The sequence below is a fragment of the Oryzias latipes genome, chromosome 15, assembly GCF_002234675.1.
Source record: "Oryzias latipes chromosome 15, ASM223467v1".
NCBI classification, from domain to species: Eukaryota; Metazoa; Chordata; class Actinopteri; order Beloniformes; family Adrianichthyidae; genus Oryzias; species Oryzias latipes.
In genome coordinates this window covers 27,208,737-27,236,407 of record NC_019873.2, presented here as the reverse complement: position 1 = coordinate 27,236,407, position 27,671 = coordinate 27,208,737, and the positions used below count along the sequence as shown (strand labels likewise).

At 41.8% G+C, this 27,671-nt stretch overlaps 1 protein-coding gene across 3 annotated transcripts in view; it reads left to right on the top strand.

Annotated features, from left to right (window-relative positions):
- The window catches only part of macrod2 (MACRO domain containing 2), a 427,744-nt gene that overhangs the window by 281,539 nt on the left and 118,534 nt on the right, over positions 1-27,671 (top strand). For all 3 annotated transcript variants that reach the window (XM_023963152.1, XM_023963153.1, XM_023963151.1), the window contains exon 7: positions 16,948-16,978. In XM_023963152.1, the coding sequence (XP_023818920.1) occupies positions 16,948-16,978 (31 nt within the window). The remainder of the gene's footprint in view (positions 1-16,947; positions 16,979-27,671) is intronic.

The following is a 27,671-nucleotide window of genomic DNA, read 5'->3' as shown; positions in this document are numbered from 1 at the left end:
TCTCAATGGGCTTCGTACCGTTAACACCTAGGGACAGTTTAAAGTAACCAATGAACCTATGAAGCAGCCCAAAATAAGAACAAGAAAATATGCATCACTCATTGACTGTATATGAGAAATGGACTAAGTGGCCCCGCCCCCCTGACGTTCCAAACAGAAGGCCCCCACAGGCTCCAAGACGCCAAAATCCCCGGACGTCTATAGAGAAATAAACAGCTGTTACTTATATTTGGCAGAATAATCATTCTTGATCTGGTACCTTTTTTTTAACATGTTCTTTATAATCCAAATTTTTAAAGGATATTTAAGTAATTCAAGTTATAAACTGGCCAATCAGATGTGTTAAAAAATAGGTGGTGCCTGCTGGGCCCCATATTCAATGTCCGAAATGTTGAGGTGTGGAATTCCAACAAGTTTCCTCCTGATTGGTCAGGGTGGTTGCCATAAAAATGAAGACTGCTGCCAACTGATGATTTTCAGTTCCAACATGGGGACACTCCAGTAGTAAACCATTGTCCACTCCAATGCTATCAGTGTTGGATTCGAACATGTCACTACAATTATCAGTCACATATAAAATTTAACAAGAGACAACCATTTTTGGCTTCCAAACAGAATAAAACGCCAAAAAACGGCTCCTCCGGTTAAACAGGGTCACCCATCTGCCTTGTTGTTCTTTTTTTCTCACACGCTAGTTTATCTTCCTGCTGTCTACCTCAGCTCGTAAACATGCTGCCTCCTGTCTTTTATGCCTTCACAACCCTGCATCAGTGGAGTTTGCAGTATCACTGCATTTGTCCAAACGGTGAAAGCTGCTGTAGAGATTTACAGACCTGAGTGCATTGGAGGCAGTCACAGAGAACCCTGAGCTTTTGTTGACAAGGAGAGTTCATTAAATCCGTGAAATTCTCTGCTCACAAAAACATTTTCGCTTTCCAATCTCAGCTAATTATTCTTGACGTTGAAAGCCAACGATGCTATGAGAAACCAAAAATGGATTTGACCGCAGGTGTACTGTTTGGCCTCAGTTTAGAAGAAAAAGACAAACATTCATTCTTGTAATTGAAAACTGTGTCTCTATTCTTCCTTTATAATGATCTGCTCACCGTTCTTCTGAGGGATCACAATAGAGAACTTAATGAGGTTTGGTTTCTTGACCAGGCCTGATGGTTTCAGGCCTTTGGGGAATGTGGGCAAAGCCTTAAGATTCTGCTTCCATTTATCTGGTTAATTTTCCAAGAATCCGCTCCTGTTTAGTCGCCCCGTTTAGTCAAACTAAGTTGTATTCCATAAGATTAGTTCATGGGATGGTGAGATAAAAGGAAACAACTAAAAATGATCTTTTAATACTATGAGGCTTATATTTATGCTTCCTGGGGTATTCCAGGAAGCATGTTTAAACCAGCCTGACTTTAAGCCTGAACTCTGGCTGAAATCTGCCTGAACTTGCTTACTCTGGGTATGTCGGTTCCAAAAGACCGGTTATGAGTTAGCGTAATTACGCTGGACTTGGTAACCCTGGGTTATTGCACGTGCGTGTCAAGTACATAAAGACATTCTCAATAAATCGCCGATTTCCGGAGTCACCATGGAAACGCTTGGTGAAAAAAGAGAGCGCTATACTTCAGTGAGACGGAGTCTGAGATTTAAATGATGGCGTATGAAGATTCTAAGACCGTCAAAAAAGTAATACGGCTGCATCCGCAAAAGAAAGAGATTCTGCTTGTAGGAGAAGAACAGACGAAGTAAACGTACGAGTTTCTGATCTTATTTCCATTTTCCTTGTGACTCATATATAAATAACTTATACAATTTTGCCACCTTAAATGATATACTTCTATTGGTAACAAGTAATTGAGTTAAATTTATTCAACATAATTTCTTATGTCTATAAAACTCAATAATTGTTTATACAACTCAAATTTACAAATTTATCTTACTAAAGGTCATATTACTCCAATTCAATTAATATTTTTTCCATCTTAATGAATTATATTTCTTGAACTCTCAAATGTCTAAGTTTGATATGCTCATTTTTATAATAATAAAAAGAACGACTTAACATGTGGTTAACGAAATCTTTTGCAGATTCTTCTAAAAATTAAGTAGACTTGTTCGTCACCACCAGTTGACCAATTAATAAGGTTAGATAAATCCACCAGAAAAAACGCCATTTTGAATAAAATCTTTTAAATGAATTTGTTGCGTACAGCCCTGACAAGAGTTAGGGGCATGTAGCAGCTGCTCAGCCAGTGAGGGCGGGTCAAAAGGGAGTGCCGCCCCTCCTCATCAGCTCATAAAATGTTCTTTTCGCCGGACATTCCTATTCATTAGTATGCAAAAAGCAGAGAAAGGATTTGACTCTCCACCAAAAACAGCCATGTTGCAAGTCACTTGTCTTTATACACATGCTGCTCTGTGAACTCCACATTCTGTGAGGTTTTGACTTTGAAGCTTCTTTGAAAACGCTGCTTTTGAAATGTTGAAGGGCGCCTTGAAAAGGGGGGAAAATAGTTTAATTAGTCGCCTTATGTTGGAATGGTATCATAGGGTCACTTTCTCGCTGAAGACCAGAAACTTTTTTTTTGTTCCGATGTCCAATTAAATGTGCCATTAAAGCCCATTTCTAAATAGAAATGAGTTTCTGTATAAAATATCATTTAGATTGTGTTTTACCATTCATTTAGATCAGTGGCTTCTTCTTCTTTTTTGTGCTCATCTTGAGTGACATTTTCAGGCTCATTATCCTCAGCTTCATGCTCCTCGTTTCTTTTTACTGGAAAGTTGGTTGGACGCTGAGTCACGCTCAGAATATCCCGCTTTACCTTCCACGCGCTGGATGTCTTCCCCTCATTCGGCTTTTTTCACTTCACGTACCGTGTTTTGACGGATTACGACACAATCCTCCTGTTCGCTCTTTTAATCATTTTATTTGTGACCACGTGTAATTCCAGGCGGCCAACGTGCAAATGACTGCTAATGCCACGCCGCGTGCACACGTACTCCACGTTTCTTAAGCATTTATTGGAATAATCACAGGCTTGAGCGCCCGGAGGCATAATGAATGATGGCTTCTCCTCTTCTGTGAGGGAGGTTTAAATATTCAAATCAAACATTATGCTCAGAACCACCACCATTACAATTTCCTTCACTTAACTGCACCCTTTGCTTCCGTCTTGGGATTCAATCAATATGCTTCCTGCAGTTTATAATGTCAGGACATGAGTGATAAATACGATAAGGGTTTCATAAGATCGTCATAATTATTTTAGGCCAAAAGATGTAAAGCTCAAGAGGAAGAGGATGTTAGATAACGCTAATGATAAATAAATAAAAGGCTATATTAAAATTATAATGGGGCAGTTGGAACAGATTTGTCATTGTAGGGAGTGGTTAAAGTCCAAAAGTTTCTTATATTTCTTATGTTTTTGCAATTTGCTTCCAGCCACTGAAATCGCACATTTATGTAATAAAGAGGAGTAGAGCTGATAATAGGTATGGAACAAGCAGAAATCTGCATCAAATTTTGTTTTAGGAACAGCTGTCATGTTCAGCTTCATGCCTTAAAATTCCTTATCAGACAGAAAAGGCAAAGGTTCACGAACCACACCGCCAGTCTGAAGCTTCTCTGACCCGTCACATCCGTTTACGGAGGAGTCCTTGTCATGTTCTCCAAGCGGGAGGACCCAGATGCTGGAACCCAGAGAGAGCGAGACTGGTAGTGACAGGTAAGCAGAAGTTTATTTTGATTCCTGGGAGAACTGAGGCGTTGACGTCGGTTCCGAGGCAGCTGTGGCTAGTGGCGAGGCTGGAGGTACGAACGCGGTCCGCGTGGATGACGTGGTCCGGTGGGCTGCTGTGGATGGATCCGAGGTTCCTGCTGACGTCACTCGTGACGAGGGTTTCCTGGAGCAGGAGATCAGAGTTAGTGTCAAAGCGAGGACTAAGACAATAGCGAGACTTAGCATGACATGAGACCAGACTAGTCACCATAGAGGTTAACGAACTGGCGTTGAACTGATGCGTTGGGTCTCCTTTTAAGCAGAAGGTAGATGAGGAGAGTGGTGTCAGCTGGAGATGATTAGAAAGCATGGCTGGCAGTGTTGGAGGGGGAGGAGCCCGACAGGCACCATGACAGTACCCCCCCCTCAACGACCGCCTCCAGGCGGTCCGGGACGCCGATCCGGGTGAGCGTGAAAGAAGTCATCAATGAGGGAACGGTCCAGAATGAGGGAGCGGGAGACCCAAGAGCGCTCCTCCGGACCGTAACCCTCCCAATCCACCAAGAACTGATGGCCACGACCCCGGCGGCGGACATCCAGGACACGAGAGGCCGTGTAGGCGGGGGCGCCATCGATGAGCCGGGCGGGCGGAGGGGAAGCGGAAGGCGGGCAAAGCGTGCTGTCCATAACTGGCTTGATCTGCGAGACGTGGAATGAAGGGTGGACCTTGAGGGCCGCCGGGAGCCGAAGACGGACACAGGTGGGGTTAATGATTTTATCTATGACGTAGGGCCCAATGTAACGAGGAGCCAGTTTACGAGAAGTGGCCTGAATCGGAATATTCCGTGAGGACAACCATACCCTCTGACCTGGTTGGTAGGTGGGTCCCACCACCCTGCGGCGATTGGCTGATCGGCAATAGACCTCCTTAGCACGAAGGAGGGAGGCCTTTGTGTGCTGCCAAACATCCTGGCACCTCCGGAGATGGTCCTGCACGGAGGGTACAGCCAGATCCAGTTCGTGGGATGGAAACAAGGGTGGTGGGTACCCGAGGGCAGCCTCGAACGGCGAAAGACCTGTGGCAGAGGAGGGATGGGTGTTATGAGCATATTCGACCCACACAAGGTATTTTGACCAGTCCATGGAGTTCCGATCGGCCAGACAACGGAGGGATGTCTCAAGCTCCTGATTGGCCCTTTCAGCCTGTCCATTCGATTGAGGGTGGTACCCTGAGGTGAGGCTGACAGTGGCACCCAAGGCGGAACAGAAGGCCTTCCACACTTGGGACACGAATTGGGGCCCTCGGTCTGACACGATATCCGAGGGGATCCCATGGTGGCGAAAGACAAACTGGACCAGTACCTCAGCAGTTTCTGCGGCGGAGGGGAGCTGAGACAGGGGGATGAAATGCACAAACTTAGAGAAACGGTCGATAACAGTAAGGACGACGGAATTACCCTGAGAGGGGGGTAGTCCGGTGACGAAATCGACCGCAATATGAGACCACGGGCGACTAGGAGTGGACAGCGGATGGAGCAGACCAGACGGCGGAGAAGATGAGGATTTGGAGCGAGCACAGGTGGAGCAGGCCGCGACGTATTCCTTGACGTCTTTACCCATGGAGGGCCAGAAAAAACGGCGATGGAGTAGGCTGAGAGTTCTCGCTATGCCTCCATGGCACGCTACTCGAGATGCATGAGCCCAAGTTATAGCCTCAGACCTGAGGGATGAAGGTACATACAGGGTCCCAGCGGGAGGGGCAGGATGGTTGGGTTCCTCACCTTGAGCCTGCAGTACCTTGGTTTCAATGTCCCAAGTTAAGTGTCCTATGATGCAGGTGTCGGGGATGATGCTGGTGTAGGTGGTGTCCCGACTGTCAGTAGAAGAGTACATCCTGGAGAGGGCGTCTGGCTTTACGTTGCGGCTTCCTGGTCTGTAGGTTATGACAAAGTTGAACCGATCGAAAAACAGACACCACCGAGCCTGGCGAGAATTCAGTCTCTTGGCAGATCGTAAGTACGCAAGGTTCCTGTGGTCCGTCCAGACGATAAAGGGATGGACCGCTCCCTCCAGCCAATGACGCCACTCTTCAATAGCCAACTTGATTGCTAGGAGTTCCCGGTTGCCAACGTCATAGTTGCGCTCTGCCGGCGTGAGTTTTTTTGAGAAGAAGGCGCATGGTTTTAGTTTGCCAGTCTTTTCCTCACGCTGCGAGAGCACGGCCCCAACGCCAGAGTCTGAAGCATCCACCTCGACCACAAACTGTCTGGTAGAGTCCGGTTGGATGAGAATGGGGGCTGACACGAACAGTCTTTTGAGGGTATCGAAAGCGCTCTGAGCCACGTCATTCCAAACATAAGCCCTAGTAATGGACGTGAGTTGAGTGAGGGGGGCCGCGATGGCACTATAGTTCCTGATAAACCTGCGATAGAAATTGGCAAAACCAAGGAACTGCTGAAGTTTTTTACGAGAGGAGGGTGGCTCCCATGAGGAAACAGCCTCAATTTTAGCCGGATCGGGACGAATACAACCTGCCCCGAAAATATAACCAAGGAAGGGAATGACAGAGGAGTGGAATTGACATTTCTCGGCTTTGACGAATAACTGATTTTCAGAAAGTCTCTGAAGCACCAGACGGACATGTTCCTGATGTTGAACCGGGTCAGTGGAATAAATGAGGATATCATCGAGATTAACGAATACAAAGCGGTTGATGAAGTCGCGCAGTACGTCATTCACAAGGCGCTGAAAAACAGCGGGGGCGTTGGTGAGCCCAAATGGCATCACAAGGTACTCGTAGTGCCCTAAGGGAGTATTGAAAGCGGTTTTCCACTCGTCTCCTTCTTTGACCCGGACGAGGTGGTAAGCGTTCCGCAAGTCTAATTTGGAGAAAATACGAGCTTCTTGAATGGAATCAAATACAGAGGAGATTAGAGGAAGGGAGTATTTGTCCTTGATGGTGATCTGGTTGAGTCCACGGTAATCAATACACGGGCGCAGGGTCTTATCTTTCTTTTGAACAAAGAAAAAACCGGCCCCAACGGGAGAGGAGGAAGGTCGAATGTGTCCCGAAGAAAGTGCCTCATGGATGTAATTCTCCAACAGCAGCCACCCGCGGCCTGTCTTCTAGCGGGGGGCTCCGGAGTTTAACCGGGCCCTACATTGATTAACCTGGTGTCCGATCTTGCCGCAATAGAAACACGCACCTTCTTCCCGACGTCTCTGACGTTCTTCAGGAGTGAGCCTGGAGTGTCCCACCTGCATCGGTTCATCCGTCTGGCTATGACGGATCTCGGGAGGGGAACCAGAAGCGAATTGCTGTGAAGCATACTGCGTAGGCAGGGCCGGACTCTTGCGAGATGGAGGGGGTCTTTCGCGGTGTCGTTCCCGCAGACGAGCGTCGGAGCGGAGGGCGGCTGTGACGAGCTCCTCAAAAGTATTGGTCTCGGGCTGCGTACACAGATGATCCTTTATGTTCTCGTTGAGGGACTGGTAGAACACTCCCTTCAGCGCTGGATCTGACCACCCGGCTTCCACCGCCAGAATTCTGAAATCAATGATATGGTCAGAAACAGGACGGTTGCGTTGTTTTAAGGCTAGTAGCTTACGTGTAGCTTCCTCCTGTTTCTTGGGTTGGTCAAAAACCAGTTGGAATTCATTAATGAAACGTTCGAAAGTGAGGTGAGTGATGGGGTTGACCGCTAGGAAAGCCTGAGCCCACTGTAGGGCTTTGTTACGAAGTGATTTAACGATAAGTGTTATCTTGCTGTGATCGGATAGATAGTACCTTGGCGCTTGTTGGAAGAGAAGGCGGCACTGGAGGAGGAATCCGCCACAGGCCTCTACATCGCCGAAAAACGGCTCTGGCTGTATGCGGAAGTTCTCCGGTGACGAGCCGGAGGCGGAAGTGACGATGTTACCGGGGGCCGGAAGTGATGCCGCGGTAGCCGGCGGAGCTAACTGCCCTGAAACGTCCATCAAGGTTTGCGTAAGTCCGTCTAGCCGTCGAAAAAGTTCCTGCTGGGCGGCAGTGATTTGGGACAATGCGTCGGCTTGGCGGCCCAGGGCGATGCCCTGTTGACTGACGGCGAAACGTAGTCCTTCCGGGTCAGCTGGGTCCGGGGTAAGGCCAGTTCGTTCTGTCATGTTCTCCAAGCGGGAGGACCCAGATGCTGGAACCCAGAGAGAGCGAGACTGGTAGTGACAGGTAAGCAGAAGTTTATTTTGATTCCTGGGAGAACTGAGGCGTTGACGTCGGTTCCGAGGCAGCTGTGGCTAGTGGCGAGGCTGGAGGTACGAACGCGGTCCGCGTGGATGACGTGGTCCGGTGGGCTGCTGTGGATGGATCCGAGGTTCCTGCTGACGTCACTCGTGACGAGGGTTTCCTGGAGCAGGAGATCAGAGTTAGTGTCAAAGCGAGGACTAAGACAATAGCGAGACTTAGCATGACATGAGACCAGACTAGTCACCATAGAGGTTAACGAACTGGCGTTGAACTGATGCGTTGGGTCTCCTTTTAAGCAGCAGGTAGATGAGGAGAGTGGTGTCAGCTGGAGATGATTAGAAAGCATGGCTGGCAGTGTTGGAGGGAGAGGAGCCCGACAGGCACCATGACAGTCCTGGATGTTTGCCCACAACAGGAATGCAATCAATCCGAAATATTAAAGAAAATACAAATAAAATATTCTGACAAGATTTTTTGCCTGCAGCTGTGTGGATGCAGAGCAAAACCCAGCGTGAGTCTAGCCGACGTGCTTCAGCTGCTTATTGGAAATGAGTCGATTCTTTGTAGGTCTTGTATCGGCCGAATTATTATTTGCATTTTGTTTCTTCTGTTGCTGATTGGTCAATCTCTTTCTCCTTGGGAGGTATTTATCCTATTTATTTATGCAGAGGCTGTATAAGTAGATCAATTTTGTTTATTACTTTTTTTTTTATTTCCTCAAAAGAACAGTAGTTTAACTAACCTCTGTAGTCTGGGGCCTTTTTGAGCATTCTTTGCTATTTTATAATTTCATTTTTAGAGCTTTTTGTGTCAATGCTTTATTTCATCTAACTGATGATTGTAATATTTTTTTGTGTATTATTCTTATTTGATCGCTTAAAATAAACCAAATCAAATCCAAATCAAATTTCCGTCTTTTTAGTAAAATCTCAGCTTTTTCTGTTTTAAGAAAGTTTTCAATATAAGTCCTCAAAAAAAATGGAAATTGTTCAAAAAACTTGATTCTTAGTGGTAAATTTTGTATTTTTTATTGCAAAAATCAAGAAAAAGGGAGATCTGTTTTAAAACTCAACTAGAAAAACAAAATGTATAAATCCATCCAAAAACAAGGTCCAAACCACGTGTCCGAAAAAACCAGACGAAGCTCCACTGATCTAAATACAGTGTTTTACAGAATAAGTCCAAGCGGAATCACAAATATAATGTTTTCAACCACAAATGTCAAAGTTAAAGAGCTTTTTGAAACTTTCAGGGTGAATTTTAAATGAAAACAGTGGTTGTGGGGGTTGTCGATGTTATTCCTACGTCTGCTGCTGATGTGATTGGCTAACTCATCCGTGATTTCAGAAGCTACTAAGAGTTAAAACATAAAAAAAGTTTCTAGTGGAAAACTCAGAACTTTAGTTAAATCAAGTAAAAATATGAATTCTGTTTGTTTTATCAAATCTGTTTACTCACAAAAATATAAATGCATTTCGCAATGAAGTTGGTGATAGCAATATTAATGCAGATGTTGGCAGAAAATGAAATATCTACCTTGGACTGCTTCAGAGTACGGAAATGTAAAGATGACTTTAACATTTTCAGACAGTCTGCATCTGGATGCTTGGAGATTTGATCTTCTAGGAGAAAAGATTTTGGTTTAGAGCTCAGAAAATGTGACCGAACAGCATCCTGCTGATATAAGTGAGACGTATTCCAGTTCAGGATGAGAGGCAGCGGCAGCAGCAGGGGGTGAAGGCTGGAGACTGGGGGGGTCTGCGTCCTCCATCTGCTGAGTGGTTACCACAACTTTCATGCATTCATTTATTATTTTCTTCTGTGAAAAAATGATGAGACCAGTACAATGACATTAAAAACAATTATCACCAAAAATATTTTACAAATATTAACAAGTGAATAATAGAAAAAGACAATAACTTTGTAATGAAATATTAATACGACTGGTAATAGTCTGTCATCTTGTTTTCAACTGTAAACCTAACAAAAACAAAATAAACTAAATTAATATTCGTTTAATGGCTTTTATTTTTTTCTTCCATTATTTATTGAATTCTGTCTTAATTAAAAAATAGAGGTGTGTTTTATTTAAACTACCTAAACGCTGTATGCCGTGACTGCGAATAATACATAAAGGTTGTGGGGGGGGGCTACAAAAATCATGAAACGTGTGGTTTAAATGAAATAGTTCCAACATGCCTTTAAATCTCATATCATTTGATGCATCGTCCCTCCAAAGCAGTGACATTTTCCTGCTGCCATTTTTCAAAAATTTAGGAGATAAAATGCAAAAATAACTTCAACTGCACAAAAGAAAGACATAAATAAACCGTTGGAGTATTTTTAAATTACTTTAAAATCTTTTGCAGGAAATCAGCGACCTAAAAAAATATATGCATTAAATAAACAAAATGTCATTTGTTAGATGAATAATTAGCCCATAAAGAACATTAAATGTTAGTATTTGTAACTGTTTTTGCTGCATGCATTCAGGCTGTCCTCAATGTCTGCCCTGCAGTTACTGAAGCGTGACCAACTTCCATCTTGAAATAAGTAATATAAATAAATAAGAAAGTAAATGCACTGCACCTTTGGCCTCCAGGGTGAACTGTGCTTAATCAACCACAAAGCCGGCTATGGACCACTGAAGCCATCAGTTTGGCATCTGCTTGTGTCGCCTTCCTTTGCCCTGCACCGTCTATAGGTTGCAGTGTTTGCGCCTTTCGGAGCGCCATCGTCTCAGCTGTCACTGTTTGGATGAGCAACACGTGGACAAATCCTGTCTTCTGTGGGCAGAACAACCTCCATTCAATATGCAGACAGTCGTAGGTGCTCCAAGCCAAACTGTGACACAGGCAATAATTGAGAACTGTAATTTCCATCATATTCTAAGACAGTAAATCATGTCCAGCAAGTATCTTGCTGATTCTACTTTTAGCATTTTGCCCCATGGACCTTTAAATTACTTTTTTAGCAGAGTCAGCACAGGCTCAGAGCTGTCTCACTGTAGCGTTAGCAAACTCACTGCTCCCGTTTGAAGTAAATTACATTACTGCTGCCTAAATAACCTTTAGCTCTTTGCTCTGGCTTATGAAACAGATTTGAATGAAAAAGAAAACTTAAGGCATACAGATTATACAGCAAATAAAATAAATAGCATCTCTATAAAGAGCAATAGAGGCAACTCGACATGAAATAAGGGCTCATTTTAGTGTTGCCTATGGGGTTGTGTCATCGTTTTAAACTGCAGTAAAGACAAATCTACTGACACCAGCAATCAGTGGAATAAGCAATACCTGCAGTTTGTTTTCTCTGTTGTTTCTCTCGTGTATCAAATATTAAAGAATAATTCCTCCGGAGTGCATTTTTGAACCGGAAATTAAAAAAATGCAACAGTTTTTTTTTCCCTTTATAACAAAAGCCTTAATAAACTGCTACAGCTTGAGAGTCTCGACCGTTGGGTTACGTCCTGCGCAGTCTTTGTCGACACAGAGGAATGTGGTAACAGTTGCAGTTAATCACAGTGGTTATTGAGACTCAGGCGATTAGGTGCCGGGTTTCCTGTCCTCCGCGTTTCTCCATCCTCCATTTAGCATAACGACACTTTAGCGACATGTATGAGGTATTATGCAGAGGGTGTTAACGTATTCTGATCTCTACCAGACGTCCTCCTTTCAGCAGCAGGTGGTTCATTCCTGTAAAAAAAGAAAAGACTTGTAGTCAACAAAGAGGATTGACTTGGATTCATGTTCTAATACCCTCACGTAATTCCACTATGTGGCAAAGCTTGTGAATAATACCACATACTTTTGTTCACGTTTGCACAAGGTCTCCTCATGCCGCTGTGATTTATAAGCATAGATTCCATCTGCAAACAGGCTAGGAGGCCTCAGCCTGCCGGGGCAGCACCCAGGGTCCAGTGCTATTTACCCAGCCAGCCGAGACGAGGTGCTCCCCTGGCAGGATCCTGCAGCCTCTGTGCCTAGCTTTTTTTTTTTTCTTAACCTCACAGCCCCCTTTTCTGCAGCTGCATCAGTTGAAATTGAAGGACTGTATTTTAAATAAACACAAAGTCTTCATATTCCAGACGTTTGTGTTAAAATCAGGGGTGTAATGATACATTTTATTCATATCATAATTAGTAGTTGAAGATACGACTCGGTTCATTTTAAACGATCCGATTCACTGAACAAAAATGGATCCAGGACATGTTTAGCCAAAGCGTCAACCAGTGTGACTCAGAGAAAAATACCTGGGTACTAGGAGTGTAAACATGAATCAATTTCTGTTCCTATGATCCGAACATATTGATCTGTCTGAGACAAGTTTTTAATCAAATTGAATTGACCTATACCATTATAAATCATTTCAAAACTCGATAAATCAATGTTTGATATTGGAAAATACTATCTGAGACATGGTAGGTTTATTTCACTATAACCAGAAAAAAAGATCAGCTCAGAACACTTTAAATTTATCAAAGACATGTCACAATGGTTGAATTTGATGTTAAAGATTTCCTGGATAGATTTTTTTTATCTCAGTGAATCGGAACCAACATCGACTATGAAACATATCGGCGAACACTAATTATGAAATTGATTAAACTGTTATTAAAGGAATCGTTGCACCCCCTACTGTCCAGTATTCCTTGGATTTCTTGTCCCTTCCAATACCACTTTGTTGGTTTTAAATTTGAGTAAAATAAACCTACTGCGCCTCAATCCTAATCGTCTTTTCCAATATCGATATGATTTTTTAAATTTTTTTAATGATTTTCTAATATATAGGTCTATAGGTCTATATAGGTCGATTCGATTAACAACTTGCCTCAGACACACTATCTGGTTGGATTGTAGGAACACAAATTGATTCATCGTTACACAATGCATGTCTTAAAAAACTGTGTGAGTTATATTTTGATTGATAATAGGAGAAATTGGTGTTTCTACAAACAAATACTGAATCCCTCCATGCTGTGATGCATTGTAGGCGAGCAGGGATGCTGAGAGGAAAGGTGCTCCACTTTGAAGTGATGTGATAGATTAAGGAGGAGCCCCAGAAACAGCATATTTCCCTGGTGACCAATTTCTGAACACCCTCTAAGCAAAGAAAGTCAGCAACAAGGCAACACGTCAAGCGAAGCCTTATGGTTTGGGCGTATGCGGATGAGAGGAAGTGCTGACTCACTTGTAATGAGCAGCCAGAGATCCAGCAACAATAAAACTTTAACCACAGAACCATAGGTTAGGACAAGCCTCATGCACTCGAAGCAGAACTACGTATTCAGAGGAGCATCAATGCTGTTTCAGTTCTGTGCCTTGATCCTCAAACCGGATGTTGACGTTTAGCCGTGATTTGAAATATTCCTCGTGGTATTAAATGATGTTGACAATAAATGTGCCAACCGCTTTCATGAGTCTTTTTATTTATTACAATAAAGGCCTTTAAAACAGCGCGGTGCAGTGACAACATCCAATGAAACGACTACCTGATACATCTTCATGTTAGAAAGATCAATGTTCCTGAATGGTTTAGTCGGGGGACTGATAAAAGGATTTGAATTGATTATGCTGATGGTTTGTCAGGTTGCTTCAGCCTGTAGCATGTTAGGAACGGTTCAGTGTTTAAGCAGAATTGACCGACACCGTGGCCTTTCAGCGCTGAGTGTACAGTAGGCCATGGTGTCAGTCACAGGTGAAGTACGGGGCTCCATTTGTGTCAAAAATATGTTTTATATTCCCTGTCTATGTCTTTGGTTCATTGTCTCTGTCTATGGTCTACTGAAGCAGTTTGATGAATATCGGTTTGTGGAAATGTATTACTAAGTAGAATCTTAAGCACGGCCATGCTTCTTTGAAGACTGTCATGTATTTGCATCATGATTTTTGGGCTTCTTTTACTCTTCTAATGTTACTTAGATGTGTTTAAAACTTTGCACTTGTCTTTGCTATTGTTTTATCTTGTTTTTTTTTCCGACGTTATCAGACGCAGTTAATAAGTAATTCTTTGTCTTTTGTTCCTGCAGCCGTTTGGTCTTGTTGTTTTCCTATGTCGTCAGAAAAGTCCTTGGCAGCCACTACTATGGTCATTTGGTCTTCTCATATTCCTACATCGTCATAAAAATCCTTCGATAATCATTAATACAGTCGTTGAGTCTTGTTCCCCTACGTTGTCAAAAACGTTCTTGGTAGCCATCGCTACGGTTGTTTGGTCTTGTGGTCTCCCTACATTGTCGAATAAGTCCTTGGTAACTGTTACCATGGTCATTTGGTCCTATCATTTTCCATACATTGTCTAAAAAGTTCTTGGTAACCATTGCTTTGATTGTTTGGCCTTGTCGTTTACCTACTCCTTTAGAAAAGTCCTTGGTAGTTTTTGCTGCAGTCATTTAATATTGGTGTTTCCCTTAGTCATTACAAAAGTCCTCTGTGACTGAATTTTATGGTCGTTTGGTTTTGTCGTTTGCTCACATCGTCAGAAAAGTCTTCGGTAACCATTGCTTTGGTGGTTTGACTTGTCGGACCCCACAATGTTGGAAAAGTTCTTTGTAACCGTTCCTACAGTCATTGGGTCTTATCGTTTCCTTATGTCGTCCAAAAGATCTTAGGTGACTGTTTCTTATGGTCTTGTTGTTTGTTTCCCTACATTATCAGAAGAGACTCCTGTAATCTCTGCTACTATAGTTAAGTGGTTTCCTGTACTTGTCATAAGAGATTTTCTGTGGAACAGTTCTTGTGTGTCCTTGTTTGCTGTCACAGAACTATGGGATCCTGTTTCTGCCAATATGGTTTTGTGTCCACTGTCTGTGTCTTTGGTCCATTATTTTTGTCTATGGTTCACTGTCTGTCGAACATTTTAGTACATCCAGTAGACATTGAGAGTGGACCAAAGACATGTTTTTCACAGACGAGACCCCACAGTTTTGTGACAGCAAACAAGGATACAGTTTTGAGTACTTTTCGTTCCACAAGTGGAATCCCATAGAGAAGACACTTTTTACCCGAAAATCTTATCTTTTCTTTTCAGATATGTTTTACTTTTGTAATCAATATTACTTCCTGTGTGTATAGGGTTTTCCCGAATCCAATTCTCTGATGTTTTTCTGTTTGTTTGGGTGTAAACATTTATATTTTGTTTAAGAGCAGAGTTATTACTTCTTCACAATTCCATTTTTCTGTCTTGCCTTTAATCTTCCTTTGCAGAACTCTGTGCTTTAGCAACAGTTCTTCATCGGCTCTTTGCGTCCGGCCCAAACAGTCATCTACAAAAGATCGAAGCTTCGGTAGAAGATTTAAATCACCTTTTAGAGGAAAACTGTGCACTGACAGCCCCAACCTGAAACCTGGTAAATGGAAAAGCAGAACCACAGTCATTTCTCTTCAGTCAAATGAAGGAGAAACCTGCATTTGTGTTTAAAGACGGTCTATTGTGATGCTTGACGGGAACGGCATGTTTGTGTGCAGAAAATGTATTTCTATCTTCTTCAGACAGGAGAGCAATGCTTATTCCAGGTTGGAAAACAAATATTCAACCTCTGGCTGTTCGTATTATTATCCTGCGAGGAGACGTGTATTTCTTATGCCTCCCCTTCAGATCTATTAAATTCTAAAACGGAGCGGTCTCGGCACAAGTGCTTTGCAACAGCACATGTCTGAATCCAACCTGACGGGTCAGTGTGAGAAAACAAACTGCTGGGCTGAGTTCGGCACTGGGAGATGTCGACATATGAGTGTTTTTCTTTGATGAATTTAAGATTTGCTCTTTTTGTGGAAACTGCAACTGGATCTTTTTTTTTCTTTTCTTATTAATATCGTAGACAGACCTTTTGATGTATGCAGCAGCTAAAGCAGGAATTCAGCTTGTTTTGAGGACAAATGGGACCTTTAAAGTGTTTTTCTTTTATTTCCTGTTTTAAATGCTCTTAAAAAGATGAATGGGAAATAAGGAAGTTCAGTGCAAGGCTTATGAATCATAATGTTTTAGCTCACGGAAGTGAAGAAAAATGAAACTATTTTCAGCTATAAAGCCATGCTTGTGTAATAAGTCTGCTGCCAAGTGTTACAAAGCAAGGCCTATTACAAAGCTGTTATGTTTTAAATCATTCTAGAAAAGTTATCTATAGATCCATGTTGGTTTTTGCATCAAGATGATAATCTACTTCAGGTTTTTTTGTCCAAACATTTTGGAGTTTTGTGAAAATGTAGGTGATTTAGAACAGCTGCATCAGAAATAACTGGGGCCGATTGGTTTCTAAAACTGTTTTTTGTAATTTTATCAAAGAGCATCCTGCTTGGCGGGTCTTTGGTGCCACTGCATGATCACAGCAGACGGAGTTTTTACTGAGCTCACTGCACTTTACCGTTTTGCAGTTTTGATGCAATAAATTCAACAAAATGGTGTTTGTGTGCATGTTTGGGCTGTGGGCAACAGACAGAATAAGTGTGTTGGAGAATGTTAAGCAGTACGCTCTAGCCTGTCTGTATCTATGAATTTACATGAGTCTCCCTCACTGTTCCCTCTGGCAATATAAGTAAACCGCGGCTGTTATGGATATTGAGCACTAACAGGCTGTCTTGCTCCTTTCTGCAACAATCCCTGATGAAATTTTGTCAAACAGCCTTCTAAACGCAGCGCTGTGATCACGATAATCCATGAAACGTGTTTGAATAGGCAAGTTTAGGTAGATTTCAGACTCAATGAACACAATGTAAAGGGAGAAAAACCTACCTGAACAGGATACTTGTAGTGGTTCAGCCGAAGGTCAAGAAACGGCTATTTTTGGAACTATGAAAGCATAATCAGTCAACCTCAAAGACTCACAATTTAAAATGAAGAACTTCAGTACACATTCAGAATTTTATGTAACATATTTAATCTGAATTGTTTATTAAATCCTTTTTTTCAGTCAATCTTGGTCTGAAAGAAGTGACCTTCTGCAACGAATCAATTTGTTTGCATTATCAGCCTTTAATTGTTGTTTCTTTTGTTTTTGCACAGGCCTTCCCCTGCATTTCCACAGGCATCTACGGTAAGCCTAACCCCTCTTTCATTATCTGCTTTAATTAATACCGCTTTTTTCCTTTGTGTTTGGCAGCTTTTGCTTATAAAAGTGCACACAGCGCAATTTAGAGCACTGTGGATAAAATCCTCTCAACGCAAACCAAATTTGTAGAGATAAAGAGGATTAGGAGTTTTGATCACAGACTGTATAATTTGATTGTAAAGGAAATTTTAATCCTCTCTGTCAAGAAGGTTATTATTATATTTTATCAATATAAAGTTGTTGCCATGCTTTGCTTTAGCATCTAGCTGCAGTAATCACAGTGCGTGCCAAATGTGTAAGGATTAATTAACATGTTAATTTTCATTATCAGTAATTGACTGTTAGTCAGCAGCGTCGTAGTTCAATTAAACATCTTGGTGAGACTTTAGCACAATTGTTAATACCTGCGTGCTTTTGCCCCTCGAGTTTTGTTTTTACTGAGTGGTAATCTGTTACATGCTTCTCCGTCCTTCACTGTCACCACAAAGCCAAGAAAATGGAAGAAATTTAGCAAAACCTCATGAATTTTTCCATTTTACTTATTTCTTTTGATCTTTTTCTCTCTATTCTGTCTTCCCGTCTTTGTCTTCTGTTTTTCTTTTTTTACTACCGGTATTTAATATTGAAGTATCAATGTCCTAGAAACCACTATTCAGCAATTCGATTCACATCATAATTAGCGGTTGACGATACAAATGACAGTCAATTTTAAACGATCCGATTCACTGACCTAAAGTGGATTCAGATCATCTGTACCCAAAACTTCAACCAGTGTGACTCACAGAGAAATACCTGGTACTGAGATGTGCAGATGAAGTTTTCCCTTTTCCTATTATTTCTTTCAGATCATCAAGTGTAAATGAAATAGTTCACACTGTTGTTTATCCACATCCAAAGAATCCAAAGGGAACATTCTTAGAACATTCTAGACACTGGATGGTCACATGACTTTGCTAAATTTAAGTGTTTCCACACACTGAGCTGGAATGAAGGCTTGATTGTTTTTTGCTGCCACAACATGTCCACTGGGATGTCACTTGGACGTTTTCACCTTATAGTAAAATAATCCTACCATGTCTCAATCCAAATGGTATCGATTTATTTCATTTTGAAACGATTGGTCTAGGTCAGGGGTCTGCAATATTTATTATCAAAAGAGCCATTTTCCCCCTCTACCAACCAAAAGAAAAAATCGTTGCAAAAAATAACGGAGCTTGTAAACTTTTGAAAGTTTTCATGTTTTATTTATTTTGCCACTGAATGTAACAAAAGGAGTGCAGTGTGCATTTGTAGCTGTATTTTGAAATGAATTAAAATGTAAACTGTAGGCCTTTTTCAGTCCTTCCTTTATTTGTGTAAAAGTCAAATAAAAACGACCCCACTTCAATAAAACTAAAACATATAGTTGCAGCTTTAAAAAAGAAATGTATAATTAGGAGCGTCTTTGACAAGCCCGTGTCGGTGTTTCCAACAGAATTTTGATTTTCTTAGTCACACTTATTCGCAAATGAACTTTCCTGGAGCAGAAATAATAAAATGCTCTTAGTGCTTGAACAAAAGTGAGTAAACCCCCCAGCGACGTGGCAGATTAGCAATAATTAGATCCAGTGGTAAAAGAGGAAAATGAAAAATCTTCAAAGGCAAATAAAGTGCAGGCGGTTGAGAGTGGGTCATACGTTTGACTGTATCTCGGCTGCTGCTGACGAGGCCACATCTCATTGCTGTTTATTGTACAACATTGTGCCTCCAGTGGGAGGCTGTCACAGCAGCTCCACCAGGAGCCCCCTCACATCAAAGGAATAGTCTGTGCAGAGGCAAGCATGCAGCGGAGTGGAAGAACAGTCTGTTCAATAAATAAACAGCTTAGCACTTCTCATAAGTGCATCTTCACAAACAATACAGCTGATTAAGACTAAAGATCTTCACCCAGCAGAGGGCAAATAGGGGAGGGACTTTGAAATGAAACACGGTGTAGAGTGCTGCGATGTTGTTCTCCGTGACTCCTGGCTGTGCCCCCGGAGCGCTGCTTTACTTTGAAAGAGGCCCCGCTCTCTCATCAAGAGGGTTGACATTTTATGCGCAATTTAGATGACCTTTAGGTCGGCCTTTGATTCAGCGACGTATAATCATAAGCTTTCTGGAGCCAGAGTTCCAACCTCCTCCAGTCTTCCTGTCAGTTTTACAGCACACACGCAGTCAGGTGAGAAAGAAGGGGAACTTTTTGGTTTTTCCTTTTTGCCACTGCAGTAGAATATTGAGCTCCACGGTGGTGTAATGGTTGGCGCTCTTGCCTCATAGTGAGAAGGCACTAGTTCAAACCCTAGCTGGCAGTGGTCCCCAATCCCCAGGCTGTGGACCAGTACTGGTCCATGGCAAAAAAAACAAAAAGACTACAGTTTTTCCATTTTATTAAAAATTGATTCTGAAGGAAGTTTTATTTTGGAAATCTACTGGATTCACCCTACCACATATCGAGACATTCTTGATGAATGTCGAGTCGCTCGGTGGAAAATACTGCCGCAACTTTCCAAAAGCGGCTGCGCCAACCACTAAGCTAACAAAGTGGACAAAAAACAAACGTATTTAGAAAGTTTATTTTTGCAGAAAAGATCCAGTGAGGAAACAGAAGAAAAGCCTGTGACTTCAAAATAAATCTGCATTTAACAGATAAAAAACCAGGAGTCTTGGATTTAATGCAACAGATCGTAATAATAATGGAGAATAATAAGCAACTGCCTGTCTTTTTTTTCTACTGTTTTCAGCGCATGCCCACCACCCACAGTTGAAAGAGGCTCGGTGCGAAATGTCGAAGCGGTGCAAATCTTACTAATTGAGCTCAGAACTGAGACGGTTCGGTTGATTGCTAGCGTTCTTGCAATGGGAGATACGGATTACTGTCATGTCAGGAGAATGGCCTTGGTTTAGTCTTTATTTGACAAACAAACACAGACATAAATCTCGTCGCTTTCTCTGGGTTCACCAGATAAACCAAATCCATTAAAATATAGTTTACAAATACAGCTAATGTTTTTTTTGTTTGTTTTTTTACAGAAGATGAAGATAAACTTTACCCTCAAAAGTTAAGCAAATCTGGAAGCCAAAATAAGAAAATTGTATGTTCGCTTCAGCCTCATACAGGCAGCTCTGTGAAAATATATTGTCTGACATGAATGTGCTGGTTGGGTACTTTCTGTGTTTGCATGTTATCCGCCTGCATCCATGGTTTTCCTCAGGGGACTGCTGTTTCCTGCTACATTCCAAAAACATTCTTCATGGCTTCACTGGTGATTCTGTATTCTCCCTCAGGTGTGAATGTGTGTCATTGTGTGGCCTTGCGACAGAATGGCGACCTGTCCCGGGTGTACCTCGCCTCTACCCAGTTGGGCTGGGATAGGCTCCAGCAACCCTGCGAGTCAGGAAAGGATTTAGTTGGTTCAGAAGATAGATGGATAGAGAAGGGTAGAGAAGTTGAATTAAGAGGAAAAAACACAATGTGGGTCAATAATAACCTCAAACAATATGTACAATGTGCTACTGAATTATTTATATCTATCCATCTTCATGGTCTCTGTGTATTTTTTAAGATTTCTTTTAGGCTTTTGCATCATGCAAACTAAGCAGATTGCTTTTACACATCATGGTTTCCATTCATTATGGTCTCTTTGCATCTCTTCCAAGGTTCTACCACATTTTATTCAAATGAAGGTCAAGGACCAACACGACCAATTCCCCTCATTCTCTTTGGTTTGTCCATTTCAATGCATCTCCATTGGAATGTGAGGCAAAGACTGTAGAATGTGAGGTTTTGAGTCATGGCCATACAAAACTGTTCAACTAGTTTTGTGTTTAAATAAACCTGGAAGCTCAAAGCTGTTTCATGCTGATGAAACAGGTGCTTTTGTAAAAGCTCTCTAAAGTGGATGCATTATTTAAGTGCATTTGATTAGCCTGCGCTTTGTTCAGCATTTTCCTTTAGTTCCGGAAGCAATAATTTTCACACCTCCTAATGATGAGATGTCAGTTTTATCATCTGTCTAAAAGGAAATTAGGAAGTAAAAAAGAAAAGTTTGGTCAGTTTGAATGTCTGACTGAAGCTAAAGCTTTTCTTTGAGGTAAAGCAAGACGTGATGCTTTCAATGTCCACGGCTGAAGAGAACTGAAAATAAATCCTGTGTCCTCTGCGATGTGACAGAGAGAAATCAGGAACAAGTTATCCAAGGCTTTTGTGGTGGGAAAAACAGATTTGTCAGGAAAGCTAATGCTAATTGACACTCTCTGTCACGCCTCCATTTTCCAGGGGACGCAGTCACCGCTGACAGATGACGGCAGAACAGGGAGGTTGGGTGTAGCAGGGGTGCATGGGGTGTACCTTACACTCTCGGAAAGAAAAATGAGGGCTCATGCGGCGCTGACAGTCCAATCCCTCAGTCCGGCCCATTAGCCACAACAGAATTTTTGCACAGATAGTGTGTCGAAGGTACCACCCATAAACAAACTGGTGCCCACTGTGGGCCACGAGGTCGCCCAGCATGATAGGGGTTATTAAGTGCCGCTTCTGTTCGCGCATCAATCATGGCCGTACAACCCCAGTTTAAATGGATTATTCCTTCCAAGGAGGAGACATCTCTCAATGTCTCCCAGGATCTGAGCCAAGAGTCCAACTGCATCAACTTAGAGAGGTCATTTTCTCTTTTAGGATCACTTTCTTTTCTGTCCTTCTGCTAATACATTCTCTTCTCTTTTTTTAGTCTACTTTCTCTTTCGGTCTTTGCTGTTGCACAAGCAAACACAAAGCAAAGTCAAATGAGCAAAACAAGACTTTAAGCTGCCGTGCAGACAGTTTAAGCTGACTGAAGATGTCACCCCAATAACCTTGCAACAAGACCTACAGCTGAGGACTGAGATTAATCTTTGCATAGATCAGGACGCTCACTGGAAAGATGTGAAAGCAAGGGGGGGGGGATACAACGTCTTCCTCTGCCTGATGGATGCCCTTAAACTCGTACATTTATAACCTGATGGAAGTAATCAGAGGCGCTCAGCGCGGGAAGGCAGCTCCTCTTCTTCGAACAAACATCTCCCTGTTTACCGCGAACCTCCCACCTTTGGCACATCTGTCTCTGTGACGGATCGGCGGATTGTTGACAAAGGAGTTTCAGCTCTGGCTGGTGGTTGTGGGAGATATGTGGATGTAATCCACCCAAGCTCCACTGGTATGACCACACTCCCACACAGCTGTACTGTTTAGATCAAAGGTTTCAAGCTGCAAAGAGCTTCTTTTTTTTTTTTCTTCCTCCAGCCAGGACCGTGTTCTGGCTCTCCTCACCCCTGTCTAGGATTAGAAGAACTGGAGACATTTATGGCATCTTATCTCTTTACAGTACGGTGGCTTGGTGCTAACTAAACAGAGATGGTCTGGGAAAGTCGGGATTTACTACATGAAGATTAGTCAAGCTGCGTTTGGAATTTCTTGTAGTAACACGCTGTGCTGTTGGGTGTTCCTTAAAGAAACAGGAACTTTCTAGACATTTGAGTTTTGATACATTAATATACCGGTACATGATTTGATTTGGATTAAATCGAATTGATTTGATTTATTCACGCATGAACTGAAACGTTCCCATGTACAACAAATCTAACGGAGAAAGTAAGAGATGCAATGGTGTGTGACATAAGACCTTCTGGGTTTGTTTACATGGTCACACCCCTGCAATCTTCTATGAAATAGAATTTAAATTATAAGATAGAAAGAAGAAATCTGAAACAGAAAGGTCAACAAACTAAGTATCATAAAGGCTGGCGTTATGATTTACTTTTCACAGAAACAGCTCACAAAACATGAAAAAGAAGTAATACAAGCCTCTTGTAGGTAAGCACAATAACACATGCTTTAACATTATAAGTGTAACGGAAGTAAAAGATAGCTAACAGATTTGAAAACATGTCAGCTAAAAGCTCTTCTAAATAAAAACATCTATATATAAAAACTTATATAAATACACTAATCGATACACATGATTATACATTGTTCAGATACACAGACTGATACAGAACACATACTCAGTTCTTTACAACCTTTGAGGCCACAGATCGCTTTAATGTCGGACAATATTTTCACAGACCAGTCTTTGTGGGGCTGAAGTTGGGGGTCTTAATTTTTATGTTTTTAGCCTTAGTGATTAAAGAAAAAGTTTCCATCTTTCCTCTACTTGTTTACAAACGATTTTTACAAAAATAAGGAAATTGCAAAAAAAAAATGCATAAAACATTTTCAGTTATACTCTGCTCTCAGTCTTCCCATCTCTCTCTGTGTGCCTCTCCTCTCCTCTCCTCTTCCTCCTCCCATCTTTCCTGTTTCCTGTCTTTCTGTGGGCTGCAAAGTCGGTCATGGTCACATCCCTGCTGTCGTGTTCCAGTGTCGGTCCAGAAGCGGCTCCAGGCCATTTGACACCCGTACTTTGGCGGGTATAGTCTTGGGGCACCACTCTGTCCTCCACCCTGGGTCACCTCACCTCTCCTCTGGGCCTTGATGGGATCACAACCTTGCTCCCCCACTCGTTTTCCAGATGAACACTTTGTTCCGCTGCCCTCAAGTAAAGCAGCCCTCAGCTGTGCTGCTTTCATGTAATGATTTCTCCTGCTGCCCAAACCGCTGCCAACCCATTTAAATAGTATTTATTAAGTCCCCTCTGCCCGTCTGTTGTGATTTTAGCCCAAGTCTTTGTGAAGAAGGTGAAAAAAAAATGTTTGGCAGATTTTTACAATGAAGGTAAAAAGTTCAAAGTATTGCACAAAGGGAAATTTTATTGATGCAGTAGTCTGTCCTTCAATAAAAAAACCTTAACTCTCTGCAGAGTAATTATAGATTTAAATTGCTTTAGGTAGGACTCGTTTTTTCAGTCAGACTTTTGACTGAAGATCCTGCAGCCCCTCCCAGAAAAACCTTCTGCTCTCAACACTTCTAAATCCTGTCTTTGCATAAAGACATTTAAAAAATGAACAACATTCAGTATAAAATAAGTTTAAATAATGGTTTTCATTTGTAAACATGAAAACATGTGATTGACGCTCTAACTTGGCCGTCTACAACATTTTTTTAATAAAGCTAGGTCACTTACCGTGTTATACAAGAAAACGAGAGCAAAAAAGAAAAGTCACAATTCTAAAGTCTTAAAATAACTGCAGGATGTATTCTCACCACAAAACAAGCCAACTCAGGAAAAGCAGAACCTGTGTGATCTGCAGTCTGCACTTGCTGCTTTCACATTTATTTCCAAATAAAAAACGAGACTCCGTGATCACTGGCACCTCCTGATCTTGTTGCTTCTTATTTGCCAGCATTTTTAGATGTTGTTAGTCCTCAACAAAGGGAAACATCTTTGTTGAACTCTGAAACCAAAGCTGATGCAAGATCACATTAGAGTTTTTTATTTAACAAATGTCTCTGCTGGTTCTTCAGACTAAAAGATACTTTTTTGTAGGGGTATTCATTTTTTAAATGAGTCAAATGGTGGAAAGAGATCAGCATTCTTTTACTTAGAACTGAAATAATGTTCCTGTCCGTCAACAGAACAGGGAATTCTGCACACTAACATAAAGCCGTAGTCCCATCTGCTGTTACGGGTGGATACGGGCTGCCTGCAGGGGAAAAATGAGTAAATCTGTACAGAGGTACCAGCATCAGGGTCCTAGACCACGTGGTGAGCCCGCCGAGTGAAAATGTTCATGCACATTTTGCTCTACGGGCATGCTGCTAGTGACAAGTCATAGCAAACATAGAAACTTTATCTATACAGCACTTTATGGTACCTATAGGGAACCAACGTGCTTCACAGTAAAAGACAAAAGAAAGTTTAAAATTACACAAATTAAAAAGGAATACTAAAAACAAACTGCATAAAACTACAAACACCAATTAGCAACAAATATGGATGCAATAAACCAAATAAAAGAAAATAAAAATGCCACAGACTAAAAGCCATTTTATAAAGGTAGGTTTTAGTTGACATTTAAAACTGATGAGGTCTGATATCATTTACAATTCTGCACGAATGTTACTCCATAACTGAGGGCCGGCAATTGAAAATTGTTTGCCAAGGTTTCTTCTACATCATGTAAGGGTAAGGAAGGGTGAAGTAGACACAGACATGTCGTACGTAACCTGTGAACCACACAAGGAGCCCAATAGTGCTGTTCAGGCGCTCCTTTCGTGCAGCGTGACTGTTAGAAATGAGGAAATTAGAGACAGAGTGTAGTTGGTTTTGGCATCCTCTGGGCACTTGCTTTCATTTATGAATACTTCACGATGCACTTACCACACGCACATCAAAATGGTACGTTCCGTTTTCATGACATCTCTTGAGTTTGTTGTACGAGCCTCAAGGGAACTGCAGCTTGGACCCGGACAACCCATAAACACACACCACCCATACAGGTCAACACCCCCAGCCCCACCCTCCACCCCCAATCAAGTGCATGTTAGTGAGGTTTGAGTAAGTGTGAGTTTAGGTTTTTTAAATGAAACTAACTTGCTTTACGTGTTAAATTTGAAGTCTTTTCATTTATTTTCAAATGAAGTAGTGAAGAACCCCAGAGTTTCATTTACTGTCTTCATATCAATGTCAGCTGACTCCACCAATCCCCAACCTAAAGACAGTACAGTGGGGCTTGAACCTTCACATCAACTTTGCTCATCGTTTCATGTCAGAATGACATAACTGCCTTGCTGACGTGACTCCTGCCGTCGTTTCTCTGAGCGTCTGCGCTCCTGAAGCCGGTTTTCTACCATGTGGTGAAATATGGAAGCCTTCAGCAGCAATAACACTGCACCACCTGAGCCCTCATCTGCAGCGCCGGCCGCGCTACATACATCCCATCAGTGCACCTCACCAAGACAAATCTCTCTGAGCCAGCCAGATTCCCCGCATTGGGGAGTGTTGAGGCAACTAGATACCCTGGAGGGCCCGCCATCACGGTGTCTGATGTTAGGTCCTCACCACCTGACAGATGGGCTTCTCCCAATGTCCCAAATGAGAAAAGACTCTGGTGATCGTGGTAAGGAGAGCGTATTAAAGTATCGCTGATTTTCTTCATCCGCTGTGTACTTGAGCAGATAAAATACTTGGCTCACTCAAGTCTTTCTAGTCGTAACTCAAAAAGTGGATGGTGCCAGCAGTGGTTTCCACGGCGATGTCTGCTGGGGCCAGAAAACATGCAGCATTTGGAGTCATTTTCTGGATCTCTTACTATTGGCTAAGCTGAAAGGGAGGGGGGATACAAAGAGACCAGAAGAGAGGAAGTTTAAAGCAGTGTACACTTTGAAAGAGAAGAAAAAGCTGCCGACACACTCGCACAGCTGCTTTACACTTTGTTCTGCTAATTTTGAGAACGACTTTTCTAATCGGCCAGCTGCAGCTCACAAAGCTGCACTGCAAAAAATGTCCTCAAAACAAGTTAAACACAATACAAGATGTATTTTTTTGAAAAGATTTCTGAAAATAAGTAGTGATGTCCAACTTTTTAAAGGCAAAATCTAATCTTGAAATCAGCCAAAAACATTTAGGTGGATTGCTCTGATAACTGGAAATCTTGTGTCCTGAAAAGAATGTGTATTGTTAAAATAAGTTTTACACCTTTAAAGTAGACACATTTACAAACACAAATAGATGCTTATTTCCCCAAACAACATCTTATTTAAAGTACAACAAAAGTCTGCCTTTCTTTATTTCTTGACCAAATAAAAGACTAAAATCACACTTTAAGATAAAGTTATCAAACTTATTTGTAAAAAATAAAAAAAACTGTTTCATAAAAGATTTACTTGAAGTCCCAATCTGATCGTCTTTTGAGTTTTTCTAAAAGCCTTCCTGCTGGTCTTTTAATAATGGTGATGCCATTTTTAGCCAAAATCAAAAGATCTCGTGTAGTTTTATAGGACATAGTTTCTGCAGAGCGGCTGTAGTTCATTAGAAATTCACCTCTGCCTTGTGAGCCGGACTGTTGGTTTGGAGTAAGCCAATTCCTCGTTTCCCATCATCCTTTGGTTTACACTCTCTCCCCCTGGCTTACAGCCCCTCACATCCCCAACCTAACATGAGCGGTGCAACAAAAATGGTGAGCGGTATCAGAGCCATCCAGCCGTATCCAGATTCCAGAAAATACTACTCCACCAAAAATCCTATTTTCATTGAACTGGGTTTTTAAAATAAGATGTTTTTAAGATCAAATGACTCAAGATATTACAGGTTTATTGCCCTAAAACAAGTTAAGGAAATTAGTTTTGTCTGATATTGAGTGTAATAACATATTTAAACTAGAAACTATATAATGCTACTACCGGTATTTTGTGTTTTTACAGTGTACTCATTAGTTTTCTATGCAAGTCTCTTCGGTTTCTTTTCTCCTGCTGTTTTTCTACTCTCCTCTCACATTTTGATTTCCTTCTCAGTCATTCATTCACCATTATTTTCCCCTTTAGTTTGCTATGAATATTATGTGTTGTTTTCCAATCAATACTCACTTCGCATGCTGTTTTTTTGTTGTTTTATTGTGAATGTCATTGCCCCTGTGTTCATAATTACCAAAACACCAAAAATCCTCCCGTCTTTGAGATAACCTGATCGTTTTTTTTTTTTTTTTTTGTGCTTACTTCCATGACACCTCCTCACCGCTTCCCTTC